Source organism: Cebus imitator, unplaced genomic scaffold (assembly GCF_001604975.1).
Source record: "Cebus imitator isolate Cc_AM_T3 unplaced genomic scaffold, Cebus_imitator-1.0 Scaffold440, whole genome shotgun sequence".
Classification (NCBI taxonomy): Eukaryota; Metazoa; Chordata; class Mammalia; order Primates; family Cebidae; genus Cebus; species Cebus imitator.
In genome coordinates, this window is record NW_016107755.1 from 1,278,819 (window position 1) to 1,296,018 (window position 17,200).

At 45.7% G+C, this 17,200-nt stretch overlaps 1 protein-coding gene and 1 pseudogene across 3 annotated transcripts; one reads left to right on the forward strand and one right to left on the reverse strand.

The window, feature by feature from the left end:
* Positions 1-1,016, forward strand: LOC108290641 (annotated as a pseudogene). Its single transcript, XR_001819643.2, has one exon. The product of XR_001819643.2 is annotated as a dihydrofolate reductase-like (transcript).
* A 9,667-nt stretch (positions 1,017-10,683) lies between these two features.
* Positions 10,684-14,205, reverse strand: LOC108290625 (saoe class I histocompatibility antigen, A alpha chain-like). 2 transcript variants are annotated; one of them, XM_037732046.1, is made up of 8 exons: positions 13,983-14,205; positions 13,584-13,853; positions 13,065-13,340; positions 12,196-12,471; positions 11,926-12,042; positions 11,452-11,484; positions 11,262-11,309; positions 10,684-11,115 (listed from the first exon to the last, which is right to left on the reverse strand). In XM_037732046.1, exons 1-8 carry the CDS (start codon positions 14,182-14,184, stop codon positions 11,111-11,113), a joined length of 1,227 nt encoding a protein of 408 aa, XP_037587974.1. In that variant the 5' UTR covers positions 14,185-14,205; the 3' UTR covers positions 10,684-11,110. The 2 variants fall into 2 exon arrangements, with proteins under 2 accessions (XP_037587974.1, XP_037587975.1); XM_037732047.1 differs by lacking the exon at positions 12,196-12,471.
* Between the last annotated feature and the right edge of the window lie 2,995 nt (positions 14,206-17,200).

Consider the following 17,200-nt stretch of genomic DNA (forward strand, 5'->3'; position numbering starts at 1 on the left):
ATGGTTTGTTTGTTAAGCTGCATCGTCGCTGTGTCCCAGAACATGGGGCATTGGTAAGATCAGGGACCTGCCCTGGCCACTGCTCGGGAATGAATTCAGGTATTTCCAGAGGATGGCCACAACCTCTTCAGTAAAAGGTCAACAGAATCTGGTGATTATGGGGAGGAAGAAGACCTGCTTCTCCATTCCCGAGAAGAATCGACCTTTAAAATCTAGAATTAATTTAGTTCTCAGGAGAGAACTCAAGGAACCTCCACAAGGGGCTCATTTTCTTGCCAGAAGTCTGGCTGATGCCTTAAAATTTACTAAACAACCAGAATCAGCAAATGAAGTAGATGTGATTTGGATAGTTGGTGACAGTTCTGTTTGTCAGGAAGCCATGAATCACCCAGGCCATCTTAAAGTATATGGGACAAGGATTATGCAGGACTTTGAAAGTCCTGTTTGTATTTGGAGAAATACAAACTCTGCCAGAATACCCGGGTGTTCTCTCTGATGTCCAGGAGGAGAAAGGCATGAAGTACAAATTTGAAGTATATGAGAATGATTAATATGAAGGTGTTTCTGGTGTATTTTAAGTTTTTCCCCCTGTCCCAGAAAAAAAGTGTGTATTTTCCATTAGAAAAAAAAAGACTTTTGTTGGCTTTAGATCTATGCATATTTCTAAGCAATGTATTTTTATTCCCCATGAACCTTGACTCTATCAGATAGCATTTATGAAACATTCTTGCTAAAACCAAGTGCCTTCCAAGACCCCGACTGAGTCCCCAGCATCTGCTCCAGTGAGCTGCCATTCCATACCCATCACATGTGGCACTCATGGCAGGCCTTGACATTGTTGGGCTTTTCAAATGTTGGTAGTATTAATTAAAGAAGAAGATGCACATGCCTTTCAACTGAGCAGTTTTGCTCTTGGGAAATACTGAAAGCTTCCTTCGTGGGTATCCAGAGGTTTGTGGAGACATGTTGCAGCCTTGATTGTAAGCAGCAAAAACTGAAAACAACCTGGAAGTCCAGGGATGGGAAAATGAATACATTTCTGTCTTTGATTGGAGAGCCCAAAGAAGGCTCCAAGACTGACATTTCAGGGAAAGCAGTTTATTTGCTAGGTCATACCAGAAATCACCAGTTGAGCTATGGAAAAATGGAACTGAGAAGGTAAGAAAACCAGCTTAAAGTCAGTGAGCGGGTTCTCATTGGTAACAAGCTCCACACTGCTGAGATACAGGGACACGGAGGGGAGAAAGCTGGAGTACTGATCCCCGACTCCTTGGTTGTCAGCTCCCTGTCCTGTGTGTGGGCAGAACGCACTTCAGCTTCTCCATAGCAAGTCCCAGGTGTTTGCAGTAAGAAGCTGCTGGCATGTACGGGAACAGTGAATGCCAAACACTTAAAGCAATTCCATGTTTAAGTACGGAAGCTCTCCATACTTTTGTTTTTCTTTTTTAGACAGAGTTTTGCTCTTTTTGCCCAGGTAGAGTGCAATGGTGTGACTTCGGCTCTCTGAAACCTCTGCCTTTCCTGGTTCAAGCAATTGTCCTGCCTCGGACTCCCAAGTGGCTGGGCCTACAGGCATGCGCCACCATGCCTGGCTAATTTTGTGTTTTTGGTGGGGACAGGGTTTCACAATGTTGGTCAGTCTGGTCTTGAACTTTTGACCTCAAGTGACCTAACCCCCTCAGACTCCCAAGGTACTGGGATTACAGGCATGAGCCACTGCACCCAGCAGATATTCATTCTTTTTATGTAGTAAAAAGCGTAAAGCAACACATGGTTTATTTGAAATATTTTATAATTTAAAAAAATACAGAAGGAGGAAAACCAATTCTAAGTTCAAGTGATGGATGATGGTGGTGTGAACCAAAGGGTTGCATTGTAGTAATTGTGATTTACGATACACTTTAATGTGGGAAGTAGCAGGATATTCTGATGGAGTTTGACTTTGCTTTTGTGCCCACTGAGTTTGAGATGCTTTTGAGAAATGAAGGAAGTAGAGAGAGTAGAAGGAAAACTGGCCGGGCACAGTGGCTCGCACCTGTGATTCCTGCACTTTGGGAGGCTGAGGCAGGAGAATCACTTGAGACCAGTTTGGGCAACATGGTGAGGCCCCATCTCTACAAAAAAATAAAAAAATTATCTGGGCATTGTGGTGCACACTTGTAGTCCCATCTACTCAGAGGGCTGAGATGGAAGTATCAACTGAGCCTGCAGTTCAAGGCCACAGTGAGTCATGATTGTGTCACTGCACTCCAGCCTGGGTAACAGAAGAGACCCTGTCTCAAAAAAGAATCTGAAAACAATGGAACCATGTCTTCAGAATTCTAGAAAGAACATTATTTTCAACCGATAAATCTACATTCAGCCAAATAATCAAGGATGAAGGTAAAATAATACATCTTTAGACAAGCAAAGACTCAGGGGTTACCTCCATGTACCCTTTCTTGGGAAGCTATTAGAGAAAATACTCCAGCGAAATGAAGGAGTACACAAACCAGAGAATGACTTGGATCCAGCAAACAGGATCCCGCACAACCAATATTCCAGCTATGGAGCTGGCTTTAAAAGGAAACAGTAAAAATATTAATAGATTAGCTGGGTGGAATGGTCCAGGCCTGTTGTCCCAACTACTCAGGATGGATTGAGCCCAACAGTTCCAGATCAGCCTGGCCACCATAGTGAGATCCCTTCTCTTAAAAATAATAATAGGTTATTGACAGGTTTGGGATATTTGGAAAGAAGTTTATTGAAGAAAAAGCAAAAGTAAAAAATAAAAACAAGGGGGAAGGCTTGGTTAGGCAGTCCTTAATTCTAGGGCAGAAAGAAGTACAGGATAGACAGTAAGAGCATAATACACTGTTTTTCTCAACAATGAACAGTATATGCATAGTCAGAATGACTGCTTAGCCCCAAAATCTGGTAACTACTTTGGGACAATATGGGAGGAAAAATGAGGATAGTGATGGTGTAAGAGCTAAATCCACATCTTTTGTATCAAGAAATTCCTATATAATGTATAAAATAATCAAGAAATGATTAAGCAGTTATGTGAGAAATAATAGAAGACATTGTTAAAAGAGTTAAAAGTCATTGCTCTGGAGAATTAGGAAGGATGGGGCAGGGGATTGTTAAGATGCATTATAAACTGAAGAAGCTTTTTGACATTACACGTGTTAATATATATGCATTGACTTGAAAAACAAAGAATAATAATGTGGAAAAACTCATGAAAGTATCTACCCGAAGGAAAAACTAAGAGAAGGGAAAGTGCTTGCCTCTGGAAAGAACAACTGGCAGGACTGCTGTTTTCATCGGAATACTTTTGGTGCCATTTGATTTTACTTAACCGTTTTCATATATTTCTTTAATAAAAACAGTTCTATCTTAATAAAAAGTTACACTTGTTCATTAAAAAAAAAAAGTAGCCACAGAAGAAACACGGGTCATCTAAGAAGCGGCTGGGTTAAGATGTAACTGTTTTTTCCCTGTTAGCCACAGCAGCCAGGAGAGACATAATCATTAAAGAGCTGAAAGTAAACATGTCAAACTAGAAATCTGTGGCTGGCAAATCCATCTTTCATGAATAAGATGAAAACAAAACATCATTGTATAAATGAAACTGCTGAACTATCCAAAATGTCCACTCTAAAAGTAATTACACAGACAGAGAAATATATAAGAAAGAAATGAGAAGGAAAGCAGAAATTTTAATTTGTAATCATTGGTACATGTAAGTCAGTATAGTCATTATAAAATATTAATCATGTAGCATTCAAAGAAAAAAGTCACATAAAATACTTTGACAGGTTGTGTTATAATTTCCTTACTCATCTTCCAGCCTCTTACCCTTGCCATCTATGAGGTCCAATGTGGTTTGATTCTTTTCTCTGAGATCAACTCCATAGAGTATAGCACCAAGAATAAGTTACTCGAATTTTTGCCATGTGAATAATTTTTCTGAAAGTACTTGGTAGATCAGGAATTGTGATGCATAAACACAATTTAAAAGTGGCTGAGAAGTGACACCAAAGGACATGGTGGCATAAGAACTCCAAGGACCTCCCTCCACAACGGCAATGTGCTTGTTGAAACACCAGTATAATAAAATCTCGATGGCAGTTGTGATTGGATTTAATGTTGATATATATTTTTTAATTGTGGTAAACCATACATACCATGTAATTTACCTTCTAACCATTTTTTCAGTGTACAATTTCCTGTCATTAAGCACATTTACAGTGTTGTGTAAGCACCACCAACATCCATTTCCGGAACATTTTCATCATCCCAAACAGAAACTGTGCCCATTGAACCATAACTGCCCAACCTCCCTACCCCAACCCCTGGTAACTTCTATTCTACTTTCTGTTTCTATGAATTTGCTTACCTGTTTTTATGAATTTTTTAATGAATTTTATGAATTTTTTATGAACTTGCTTACCTGTTTTCATGAATTTTAGCTACCTCATATAAGTAAAATATTATATTTATTTCTCATTTCTGGCTTACTTCTCTTATAGTGGTTTTAAAGTGCATCCAATCAGAATTTTATTCCCTTTTAAGACTGAATAATATTCTATATGCATGTACGTCATGGGTTATTTACCCAGTCATCTGCTGATGATCCACATGCTGAGGGAATAGTGCTGCTATGGGCCTGAGGGTACAAATGTCTGTGTGAGTTCCTGCTTTCAGTTCTTTTGGGTATATGCCCCAAAGTGGAGTTGTTGGCTCAGATAGTAATTCTATTTTGACTTTCCTGAGGGACCACTATACCGTTTCCATGGTGGCTGCACCACTGTTCACTCTCACCAGCAGTGCACAAGTGTTCCAGTTTCTCCATATCTTCACCAACACTTGGCCTAGAGAAGTTTAGCATATGTTCTTATTGGAATTCCTTATTTTTATGCCCTTATTTTATATCTTCTTTGGAGAATTGTCTATTTATGTCTTTTACCCATTTTTGAATGAGATTGTTCTGCTATTGTTGAATTGTGTTTCTTTACCTATTCTGGATATTAATTCTTGATCAGATATGTGATTGGCAAATACTTCCTCCTGTTCTGTGCATTTTCTTTTTACTCTGTTAATAGTGTTCTTTGATGCAAAAAAGTTTTTAAATTTTGATGCAGTCTAATTTGTCATTTTTCTTATATTACTTGTGCTTTTCGTCACCTGCCAAGAAACCACTATCAATTAGATTTGCCTCAGTATTTTCTTACAGTTTGTTTGTTTGTTTTTGTTTTTTTACGGAGTCTCACACTTGTCACCCAGGCTGGCATAATCATGGCTCTCTGCAATCTCCACCTCCCAGGTTCTATCACTTCTCTTGCCCCAGCCTCCTGAGTAGCTGGGATTATAGGTGCCTGCCACCAAGCCCGGCTATTTTTTTTTTTTTTTGTCTTTTTAGTAGAGACAAGGTTTCACCATGTTGGCCAGGATGGTATCAAACTCCTGACCTCTGGTGATCAGCCCGCCCCAGCCCCACAAAATGCTGGGATTACAGGCATGAGCCACTGAGCCGAGACTTTCTTAAGGGGTTTACAGGTTCAACTCTTAAGGTTAGTTCTTTGAGTTATTCTGACTTAATTTTTGAAAAGAGTATAATGGAAGGGTATGAATTTTGTCCAGCATCATTCTTTTGTATGTGGATATCCAGGTTTCCAGCACCATTTGAGACGCGCCATGTGTTGGAGTGGGGCTGATACATTTGTAAGATGCAGTGAGCCCTGACACGTGGGAGCACCATGCATTTATTTACCTGTCTTTACTCCATAGTTGTTTTGAGAAGGCTTTCACTGACAAACCCAACAGAAATTAATATATGTGACTTCTCATAAAATCAAAATCAACTATAATTATAAATTTCAAAATGTTAAGACTGGGGCAAGACTGGAACAGACAAGCTGAAACACAGGCTGAAATGGAGGGTTTATGTTTACCTTGCTACAAATTCTGTTGGCCCACAATCTCTTATGCTTACTGCATAGAAGCCACAGAGTGGGGTGAGAACTCACATAGTCAGTCCCTGGTTTTCTGCTTCAGAAACAATTTCAAATTCTCTGCTTAGATTAAGAAAATTAACTTAAAGATGTCGAATGTGAAGTTGGCATCTATAATCTCAAAGAGTGAGTACAGTAGTGTCCACATCAGGAATCCAAGAAAATTATATCTTTTTACACAGAAATGGCCTCACTATGCACTGCAGAAGGGAGCAGGTCCCTTCAGGGGAACTTCATGATAGAGAAAAACTCTATATGATGTAGGTTTTCTGTTGCAGCCCCAAATTGAATTGTCCTTCTCTCTAACTACAGGTCTCACAAAGTTTTATAGCTACAATGATTTCAATAGGGCCAAGATTTTGGTTTTTTGATGTTGTTTGTTTTGAGCTGCTGCCTAGGGCTTAGGAAAATGACTTGGATATTTTGCCAAAATGGTATTCCTTTTATGGATTTTGAAATCCATTAACACTCTGCTTTCCTGCTGTATCCCAGAGCAGGTTGAGTACCTTGCACTTCTTGTCAGAACTTCACTAGAAGTGGTAGAAGATTTGGACTTAGGGCCTCCCTCAATCTCTACCCTTCCTTTAATTCAGCGGATTACAAGCTGTTGTGGGAGGAGTTGTGTCTTGGGCCACAACTGACTTGATGAATATTAATAGCCAATATCTTGTAAGGAAGTCACGTGTGCATGTAACATCACTTCTGCGTGCAGTGTCATGGGAGAGTGGGTTCCTGGTTCCCAGGTTAAAAGCCTAAGCACTGCAGGCACGGACCTAGAGCTCTGGGAGGGGAGGGATGGCTGGGATGGAACCTAGTCTTGTCCTATAGTCCTGGGGCCTTTTCACTCCTCACATGGTGGGTGGTGGGTATCTGGCAGGTGACGATGTTGATGGAGTCGAGGGAGGACACTGGTCGGGACTGGGAAAAGCAAGATTGGAGAGATAATTAAGGTGGACATTATTTTTTCTGAACATAAGTCATGAAATCTGGAGAGCCTGAAGGAGTATCCCCCTACCCAAACCTATTTTTCCCTTTTTCCGCAAGCCTTGCTTAGCCACAGGCCCAGTGCCAACACCAGGAGGCGATCACAACCCATGAAGGCACCGCGGAGCTGGGATTGTTTGTGGTTGACTCCTGGGTGCCTGACTTAACCAGGGGAGCCAAGATCCTGCAGCCAGCTGGCCTGGTTTCAACCTGCAGTTCTGGTCCTACTGACACTTTCCCTCCTGATGCCTCAGTTTCTTCATCTGTGAAATGGTGAGGACATTACAGCACTTACCTCTGGGGCGAGTTTCTCAACAGCAGCACTATTAACAATTTGGGACAGAGAGTCCCTTGTGGAGTGGGCAGTCCTATGCATTGTGGGAGCTGTGCCAGGAGCACCCCACTCACCCCCTCCCACCAATCCCCATGTGACAACCAAAAATATCCCAGGATTTTGAGGTCTCCTTTGTGTCTGGAAGCTGCGCTTAGGCACTTTCCCACCTGACACTTCATCTCATCTATGAGATTGTCTGTGGATCTTATGCTTTGGTCCACATAAGGTCACTTTAAAAGGATTCTGTCCATCTTTTAAACAAGTCAATTTTCTTCTTTTATCTCTGCATTCAGTTAATCCTTGCACACCCTTTGTTTAGTATATCTTGAAATGTGTCAGTTCCAATTCTAGTAGCAATTCATGATACCTGCTATGACCTCAGTAGAGCTCTGATTCCTTCAGCACAGGTAATGTGTTCTTGGTTCTGCTCTGGATGATGTAAATCCATTTATTTTTGTTTCCTTGTTTGAGATGTTGTTCCTCATCTGTCAAATGTAAATGCAGATATGGCTTGAATTACTAAGTGGTTTTATTTCTTGATTCCCCTGATATTTGTTGTATTCTTACTACAAGTTAAATACTTGGTGTAATATTGCTTCCTTGATCACACCACATCAGATGAGAAAATTAGACATTATAACCAGGTGTAGGGGCTCACACCTGTAGTCCTAGCTACTCGGAGGGCTGAGGCAGGAGAATTGCTTGAGCCCAGGAGTTAGAGGTTACAATGAGGTATGATATCACCAATGCATTTCAGCCTGGGCAACAGACCCTGTCTCTGAAAAAAAAAAAAGTAAAGACATTGTGAGCTGCCTGCGTGGACTCTGTGTCTCACAAGATCCATGTCCTGTAATTTTTCTAAATGGCATCTCTGTGTGGTTTTCATGAATGTGTGTCTGGTATTTCTTTTCTATCCTTTTACTTTCAGCTTTTCTGTACCTGCTACTGAAATTATGGCTTTTGTAAACAGAATACAGTCAATTATGTATTGACTTATTTTTCCCTCTCTGCACTATGTGACTTGTCATTGGAGTGTGTGAGTCCATTATGTTTAATGTCATTGTTGACCTCATTGGGCTTAAGTCTGTACATTGTCATTTGCTGCCTTCTAATATTATGTCTTTTTGACCCAACTATTTTTCTTCTGTTGTCTTCTTTAGATGAATAAAAAAGTTTGCATTATTGTAGTCTTCTGAATAAGTGTTCTGGTTACAACTTCTCTTATTATTTATTTATTTGAGAAAGCACAATAATCCGTGACTTATTATAACCAACAGCAGACCATAACTTCCCTGACTTCCACCTACCTGTGCAGACAGCCCAGGGGAGAAGCAGTGCTGTGGCTCTGAGACACAGGGGGTGGAAGCAGGAGAGTACCTGGGTGGTGAAGCTGTAGCTGCAGAGGCATCCGGGCCCCTCACCTGCACTCCTCATAGATGTCTCCTCCACTGAATGCCTGCGATGCCCTCTCCTCCGTATGCTCCTGCCAGAGTCTCCCCGTCTCCACTGACAGCAGCTCCACCCTTCTGCTCACTCAGTCCAACACTGTGGGTGTCCTTGATTCTTCTTTCTCACACCACAGACGCAATCCATTAGCAAGTGCTGTGAAGTCCATCTTCAAATTCATCCGGAATCCCATCACTTCCCACCATTTCCCCTGCTCACACTCCAGTCAAGGTAACCAGCGTCTCCATCCTGGAATACTGCTCTCCTTCCCCAGCATTTCCCTACTGCCTCACTTGTCCCCCACCTCTAAATTCTGTTCTCAGCACAGCAGCCAGAGAGAAGCTTTCAAAGGATAAGTCCCACCATGTCCCACTTTTCAAAACTGTCCTTCAAATTTCCATGTCATTCATAGCAAATGAAAAAGCCCTTCCCACCCCCTCCAGGCCTCCCTGCTCTGGCCACACCTCTGACCTCATTTCAGTTTCTCTCTGTGCAGCCCTTCTGGCCTCTTGCTCCTTCCAGGAACACAGACACTTTCCTGCCCTAGTGCATCTGCACTGAAGGTTCCTGCCTGAAAACAGCTTTCCCAGTCATCCTTGGGGACAGCTCCTCACATTCCTCAAATCTTCACTTAAAGGTCACATTTGCAACGAGGCCCATGCTGACCACCCAGCACAGCAGCCACCCTCTTGTCCCCACAGCCCACACTCTGGATCACCTGCCCCACAGCACTTGGGGCACCTTCTAACTCAAGCATTTTCTGCTCTTACTCTGCTTATACTGTATCTATCATCTGCCTACAGAGGTGTCCAGTCTTTTGGCTTCCCTGAACCACATGGGAAGAAGAAGAATTGTCTTGAGCCACACATAAAACATACTAATGACAGCTGATGAGCAGAAAAAAAATCAAAAAAAGAAAGAAAATGTACATGCCTAATTTTTATAGTATCTGCCACCACAGATTAGCAAAAACATCCTCACATTTGAAGCTGTCCTGGGCCACATGCAGCCTGTGAGCCATAGGTTGGACAAGCTTGCATCTAGAACATATACACCGGAAGGCTGGAAAGTTTTCTATTTTTACTTTAATGATGTTTTCTGAATGCAAAACCAGTCATATACCTAGCAGACAACAAATGTCAGTTGAATGATCACTGTAGGGAACCTCCCTATTCTAAAAGCAATATCTTTGTTAATGTAGCCTCTGGCCAAATGCTGTTTTTTGGTAGTTACAGAGCAACCTCATCTCACACTGACATCAGTGCTGCCAGAGCTTTTCTCACCCGGGCTGCTTGTGTGCCCTCCCTCCCTCTCTCCTCCCTCCCTCCTCCCACACCAACCCTCCTGCACGCTGCAGCGCACAACCATATTTTTCTCTTCAGGAAAGATAATGCTAGGCTTACGGGTCCAATTTTCCAACCATATATGAATATAAGTTAGACTCTGTTTTATAAATCCATGAGTTTGGACTGGAGACAGCACCAGGATTACTACGACTCAGGCGGGAAGAAGAGTAGGAAAGAGAGCAGAAGAGTTCCAACAGAAAGTTACCTACGATGAGAAACTGCAGGAGCCCGCCTCTCTGCAAGTATCAGAATCTGCTTTAAGAAGGTTGGGGAAAAGATAGAAAATACAGTCCAGGAAGAGACCTGGAAGGAGGGTGAGAGGGACAGGGGAATGAAAATGTGTCTCCTGATACAAGAACTTTTATCTGTGCAGACCACCATAGATGACATCCATGTCCCTGTGATCATAGGTTGTGGTGTGACAAGCAAGGGTCTACTGAAGGGCTAAGGTCAACAGCTGCAAAGATGACCCAGCTGAGCAGTGGCCACATAAAGCTAACCGTGGCCTGAGCACCCACTGGACACAGCTCCATCTACTCCCTCCCCTGCAACAAATAGACACGAGAAACACGTGGACTGTGGAAGGTTCTCAGGTCTTGCATTTATTTTGTCTCTGAAATTTCAGTAATATTTTCTTTTAATTAACCCATCGCCTCTCATAGAAATAATTTGACAAAGTAAATTATATTAAGATTCTAATTTTAACAGGAAAGTACAAAGTTACAGCTCAGTGCACCATGAAGTTGAGAGATAGAGATGGAGACATCCCAGCCCCAGGCCTCTGGAACAGGAAAGGTGACCAGGGAAGGAATGCAGGTTAGCGTGGGGAAGGGGTCATGGTGGACACGGGGCTGGGCTCGTCTCCCCACCTCCTCACATTATGCCTATAGGGACACAGACACATTCAGATGCCTTTGCAGAAAGAGAAGTCAGGGTTCTTGAAGTCACAAAAGGATAGTGTGTATAAATCTTACCTCTCAGTCCCACACAAGGCAGCTGTCTCACACTATAAAAAAAAATCATGAACAAATTTATATCAGTCACACTTTAAACCAGCTAAATCCATCCAAGTCAAAGAAACCCCATAACACAGCTGTTCTCAATGTTCCCCCCAACAACCCACACACATCAGCCCCTCCCCCAGGATCTCACCTTTACAAGCCATGAGAGACGCATCAGAGCCCTGGGCACTGTCGCTGCCTGGGGTAGAACAAAAACAGAACCTGGTCAGAGCCCACAGGAAACGCCGCTAGAGGAGGAATTGTGGGCTGGGTGAGCTCCGCCATGGGCTCCCAACCACAATATCCGAATGAGCTCAGGAATCAGCCGCCTTCATACTTACTTGCAGCCTGAGAGTAGCTTCCTCGTTTTTTATCTGTGGGAAGAAAATGTCCTGTGAGAAGTCAGAAAGATGGCAGGGCCATGAGGTCCTAGAGGATCTCCTAGTCTTGGAACCCAGAGAAGTTTCCGGAAATGTGTGACTAAAGACTCAGGGAAGGATCAGGAAACACAAGGAAAGCAGCTGTGGGTCCTGGACCAACTGCCCTCCTAAGGACTGTCCCTAAGGACGTTCCCTTGTGACCTGTGACTGCTGGGATCAGGTCCCCATCACCACAGTCATCAAGGTGATACATCTGTCCTTCACTGCCACAGGTGCTTTACACAAGAGTAAGTGCTGGCACACAGGGCCCAGGCTGGGTCGGCTCATGAGTGTGGATGATGCCTCCCAGTAACCAGGCAGGACACACTTCTACCTGGGCTTGGAACCCTCAGTGGGACAAGAAATCTCAGACCCCACTCCTCACCCCTTCCTCACCTGAGCTCTTCTTCCTCCACATCACAGCAGCGACCACAGCTCCAGTGACTACAGCTCCAAGTACAGCCAGAACAGCAACGATGCCCCCGATGGGGATGGTGGGCTGGGAAGGCGGCTCTGGGAAAGGAGGGGAAGGTGAGGGGCCCTGACCCCCAGGCCCCAGCCCTGGGCCCTGCTGAATGGCTATAGAGGGGATCCTGCTTTCCCTAAGAGACATGACACCCCATCCCCTCCTTACCCCATCCTCTCCTTTCTCCACCCCCTCCTTACCCCATCTCAGGGTGAGGGGCTTGGGTAGCCCCTCATGGTGCACATGGCATGTGTATCTCTCCTCCTCTCCAGAAGGCACCACCACAGCCGCCCACTTCTGGAAGGTTCCATCCCCTGTAGGCCTGGTCTCTACCATCTCCATGTCCTGGGTCTGGTCCTCCCCATCCCGCTGCAAGGTCAGTGTGATCTCTGCAGGGTAGAACCCCAGGGCCCAGCATCTCAGGGTGGCCTCATGGTCAGAGACGGTGTGGTAGGTCATGTGTGTCTTGGGGGGCTCTGTAGGGAAGAGTCAGAAAATTGAGACATTTTGCATCTCTCATGGGACACCCTAGCAGCTCCAATGTGACCATCCTGAGAAAGGACAGGGCACCTGGGGTAGGGAAGGGAGCACAGAACCCAGACACCAGCCTGGATACAGGCACCTGGGATAATGTCCTGTTCCTGGGAAAGTTCTAGTCTCAGGGGGGATCCGGGACTTCTGGTCCTGATCTGAGTGGAGGCCAAGGGACTCAGAGGAACTGGAGTCAGACCCCCGCACACATTGAGTGTGAAGCAGAGGACAAGGCAGGAGGGGAAAATCCTGGTGCCCAACGGTGCTGTGGGGTCACAGGGAACCCCTGATCAGTATTCCTGTGATTGACTTCCCCTCCTTTCTCTCAGAGACTGCAATCCTTAATTGTATCAGAGAACAGGGAAGGCCCTCAGAGTCACTCTCTGGTACAGGATCTGGAAACCCAGGAGGATTCCTCTCCCTCAGGACCGGAGGGAGGGAGATATTCTAGTGTTGGTCCCATTTTCCTCCCCTCCTTCTACAAGGCCAGCCTGGGAGGTGTACAGGCGATCAGGGAGGTGCCCCTGGACCCTCGTACCCGCGCGCTGCAGCGTCTCCTTCCCGTTCTCCAGGTGTCTGCGGAGCCACTCCAGGCACTCGCCCTCCAGATAGGCTCTTGTCCTCTCAGCCACATTGGCCGCCTCGAACTTGCGCTGGGTGATCTGAGCCGCAGTGTCCGCAGCGGTCCAGGAGCGCAGGTCCTCGTTCAGGGCGATGTAATCCTTGCCGTCGTAGGCGATCTGGTGATACCCGAAGAGGAGGCGCCAGTCCGGCCCCAGGTCGCAGCAGTACATCGTCTGGAGCGCGTGAGACCCTGGCCCCGCCCCCGCGTCAGCCCCGCCCACCGAGCCCCGCCCCCGCCCAACCCGCGGGGATTTTGGTTTAAACTGAAAATGAACCGGGTAACTAACTGAGCCCGAGTTTCTCCCGGGTAGAGGGTCTGGGCGGGTCCCGCAACTTCGGCGTGAATCTTGGACCCGGAGACTCAGGGTGACCCGGGCCGTGCGTGGGGAACAGGGAGGGGCCGTGACCTGCGCCCCGGGCAGGGGCTACTCACCGGCCTCGCTCTGGTTGTAGTAGCCGAGCAGGGTCCGCAGTCTCACTCGGTCAGCCTGTGCCTGGGCCTTGGAGAGCCGTGTGTTGTGGTCCCAATACTCCGGCCCCACCTTCTCCATCCACGGCGCCCGCGGCTCCTCTCTCGGAATCGCGCCGTCACTGTCGAACCGCACGAACTGCGTGTCGTCCACGTAGCCCACAGAGATGTACCGGGGCTCCCCGCGGCCGGGCCGGGACACGGAGGTGTAGAAATACCTCATGGAGTGGGAGCCTGGGGGTGAGGAGGGGTGAGACCAGCCGGACCCTCCTCCTGGCGCGGCTCCCCGGGTCCTGCCTCCCCGCCTGGCGGGCCCCTCGCTCCTCCCCGCACAGGCGGTTTCCCTCCCGACCCCGCACTCACCCGCCCAGGTCTCTGTCAGGAATAGGGACCCCGAGAGCAGCAGGAGGAGGGTTTGGGGCGCCACGATCTTCATCCGCAGAGTCTGGGGAGAATCTGAGTCCGGGTGGGTGACTGGGGACTTTAGAACCGGGACCGCGGCGACGCTGATTGGCTTCTCTAGAAACCCGGCACCCAATGAGAGTGGGAACTGGGGATGCGTCATGAGTATCCAGGAAGAAGGACCCGACACAGGTTGGGAGAGGAAGAGAAGCTGCGGAGATGGGGAATCCCCATCGCTGCGCCTCGCCAATCGCCTTCGGGGACTGAGACCCTGAGAGCCACCCCTGGGGCCCTGGGACTTCGCCCTGACCCTGCTCCACCTGTGCCAAGCGCTCTGTCTCAATGTCTCCCTGAGTCTTGGCCCAGGAGCTGCTGAGAAACCAGAGAGAAACCCTCAGCATGGGCCCCGTCCCTCTCCCTTCACTTGTCATCCCTGCATCCCGGTACCTGAACTGGACTCCCCGCCTCCCACTCCTTACCTGTCCCCCTGGACTCTTCTAGAAGAAAACTCACCCCGGGAAGCTTGTTACCAGAGAGTGAGCTCGCTCTGGGAATGGAGGTGTAGAGACAGGGCTTTTTGTTGTTGTTGTTCAAATCTGAAGAATTTTTGCCTGAGAGCATGAGATAGCATAGAGGCAAGTTTGCTTTCTGTTTATTAACTACAGTGGGTAGCAGAATCTTGACAACTCCTGAATAATCGGGAACCTAATTGGCAAAAACTGTGATTTGGCCCTTCATATATAAATGTGTCTAAAAGCATAACAACAGGACTCACAAAGCTCCTGTTTCACTTTCCCAGACAACGTAATGTATCTGTGACCCCCGCTTGTTGTATTTTAAATTTACCTCACTCCGTAGACCTGAGTTTCCCTGTGAATCCAGGACATCTCAGTACAAAGTACACACTGTGTTACTGTATGTTGCAAACAGGAACCAGTACAGACTTCATTCACCTCACAGCCGCAAGTGTTCAGTGCAGCCACAATGCCCCTCACCAGTGCTCATGCACTGCCTGTTTTTAGAAAGTGTCCACATCTAAGTGGGGTGTTTATTTTACAGGAACACTTAGCATTTTCTAAAGCTGATTAACATAAGCAACAATTAGTTTTTAGGCAGACCTACATAAGATATTAAAGGCCAACTGCAAAGAACACCCTGAGAAGCTCTGTAGTTGGGTGTATTAAAAATCTATAAAACAATGTGTTTAAACCTGAGAATTCTGCTGCCTTCGAATTCTTTCCCTCTGCTCCTTCTCCTCACCTCCTGCTTCTCCAGCCCTTCCCTCCATCCCTCTCATCCCTAAGCCCTTCCTCTCCCTTTATTCCCCACCACTCTGTCACTCCTGAATAGTGGCTCTAGCACTGTCCCATTACCTGCTACATGACTGTTCTCTCCACAGTGGTCCTGCTACTGTCCGTCAGAATGTGTCATTTCTCCACATAAAACACTCCAGTGGCTCCACCTCCGTCTTGCGAAGCTTCTAGAATGTCAGGTACATGAATATATGAGGGCATACCTGGTTCAGTGTAGGCACTAAATTAATTTTTGTTGACTGAGTGATTGAAACATGAGTGGGCTAAAATGGACCACAGAAAATTACAAAATGTAAAACACTGAGAAAGTTAAGACAGATTTTATGTAACTGGTGTGCATATCAATTCATGAATTCATTCCATGAGTCTGTTGAGCCTGTGTATATATTTTATAAGACTGGGTAACAAATTACTGCAAACATTGGCTTTAAACAACAACTATTTATTGTTGATTTATTTATTTTTAGAGACAGAGTCTCCCTCTGTCATCCAGGGTGAAGTGCAGTCACATGATCATGGGACACTGCAGCCTCAAACTCCTGGGCTCAAGCGATCCTCCTGCCTCAGTCTTCAGAGCAGCTAGGACAGCAGGCAAGTGCCACCACGCCCAGCTAATTAAAAAAAAAAATGTAGAGACAAGTGTCTCACTACATTATCCTGGCTGGTCTCAAACTCCTGGCTGCAAGTGATCCCCCTGTGTCAGCTCCTCAAATGTTAGGATTATAGGCCTGCACTACCTCTCCTGGCCAAACGACACCCATTGAGCAGTTTATAGTTCCTTAGTCAGAAATCTGGGCATGACATGGATGGAATCTCTGTTCTGTGCTTCCCAAAGCTGTGTTTTCATTTTGAATCCTCCTTCAGGCTTATACAGAGGTGGCAGAATGCAGTTTCTGGCACTTGTAAGACTGAGGTTCCTGTTTCTTGCTGGCTGTCAATGTAGAGAACAGGGGAGGCTGTGCTTAATTCCTGGTGCCCACCAGCATTCTTGCCTACACAGCCCCTTTATTTTCAAAGCCCACAGTAGAGGAAACCCCTCATGTTGAATCGCTCTCACACTGTGAATCTCTATCCTCAGGAAGGACCCAGTCCTTTCCTAGGCTCACCTGATTAGGACAGTCTACTCAGAATAAAACCAGCCTAAAGTCAAATAATTGATGCCCTTAATTATATCTGCTGAATCCCTTCACAGCAGCACCTGCATTAGAGTTGGTTGAATAACTGGGGAAAGGCGCATGACCAGGAGGTGGTTGTTGGGGGCCATCATAGAATCAGCCTAGCAAGGTTTGGATCTTCCTTTTATGTTTAATTGAGACACAGTTGGAAATTGAAGTTCAAGTAAAGTGATCATTGTGAACAGTAACAAAATACATCCTCTTCAGTCATGGAAATTCTCCTTATGTTTTACACCTAAGTTACATGTTTAATATCTTATAGTTAATTTAGGCCTGGTCTGTTTGCTCATGTCTGCAATACTAGCACTGTGGAAGCAGAGGAAGGCAGATTGGTTGACTCCAGAAGTTCAAGGTCAGCATGGGAAACATGGTCAAACCCCCGCCTCTACAAAAAAAAATTAGAAAATTAGCCAGGCATGGTGGTTCATGCCTGTAGTCCCACCTACTCAGGAGGCTGAGGTCACAGGACCCCGTGAGCCCAGGAGGTCGACACTGTAGTGCATGGTGATCATGCCACTGCACTCCAGCCTGGGTGACAGAGCGTGACCCTGTCTCAATAATAATAGTAATGATGATGATAAATTTAGAACAAATGCAAATTAATGTCTAAATTAATGTATAATAATACATACTTTCTTGTGAAAATTATTTACTATTGCATAACAAATTATGTAAAATTTAGCAGCCCAAA

Excerpts from the sequence above, each read along its gene's own strand:
- LOC108290625 (XM_037732046.1), bottom strand. The coding sequence starts at position 14,184 with ATGACGCATCCCCAGTTCCCACTCTCATTGGGTGCCGGGTTTCTAGAG. Across the intron at positions 13,341-13,583 it reads CTACAACCAGAGCGAGGCCG|GGTCTCACGCGCTCCAGACG; the intron begins GTGAGTAGCCCC and ends GGGCGGGGCCAG. Across the intron at positions 12,472-13,064 it reads GGAGACGCTGCAGCGCGCGG|AGCCCCCCAAGACACACATG; the intron begins GTACGAGGGTCC and ends TCTTCCCTACAG.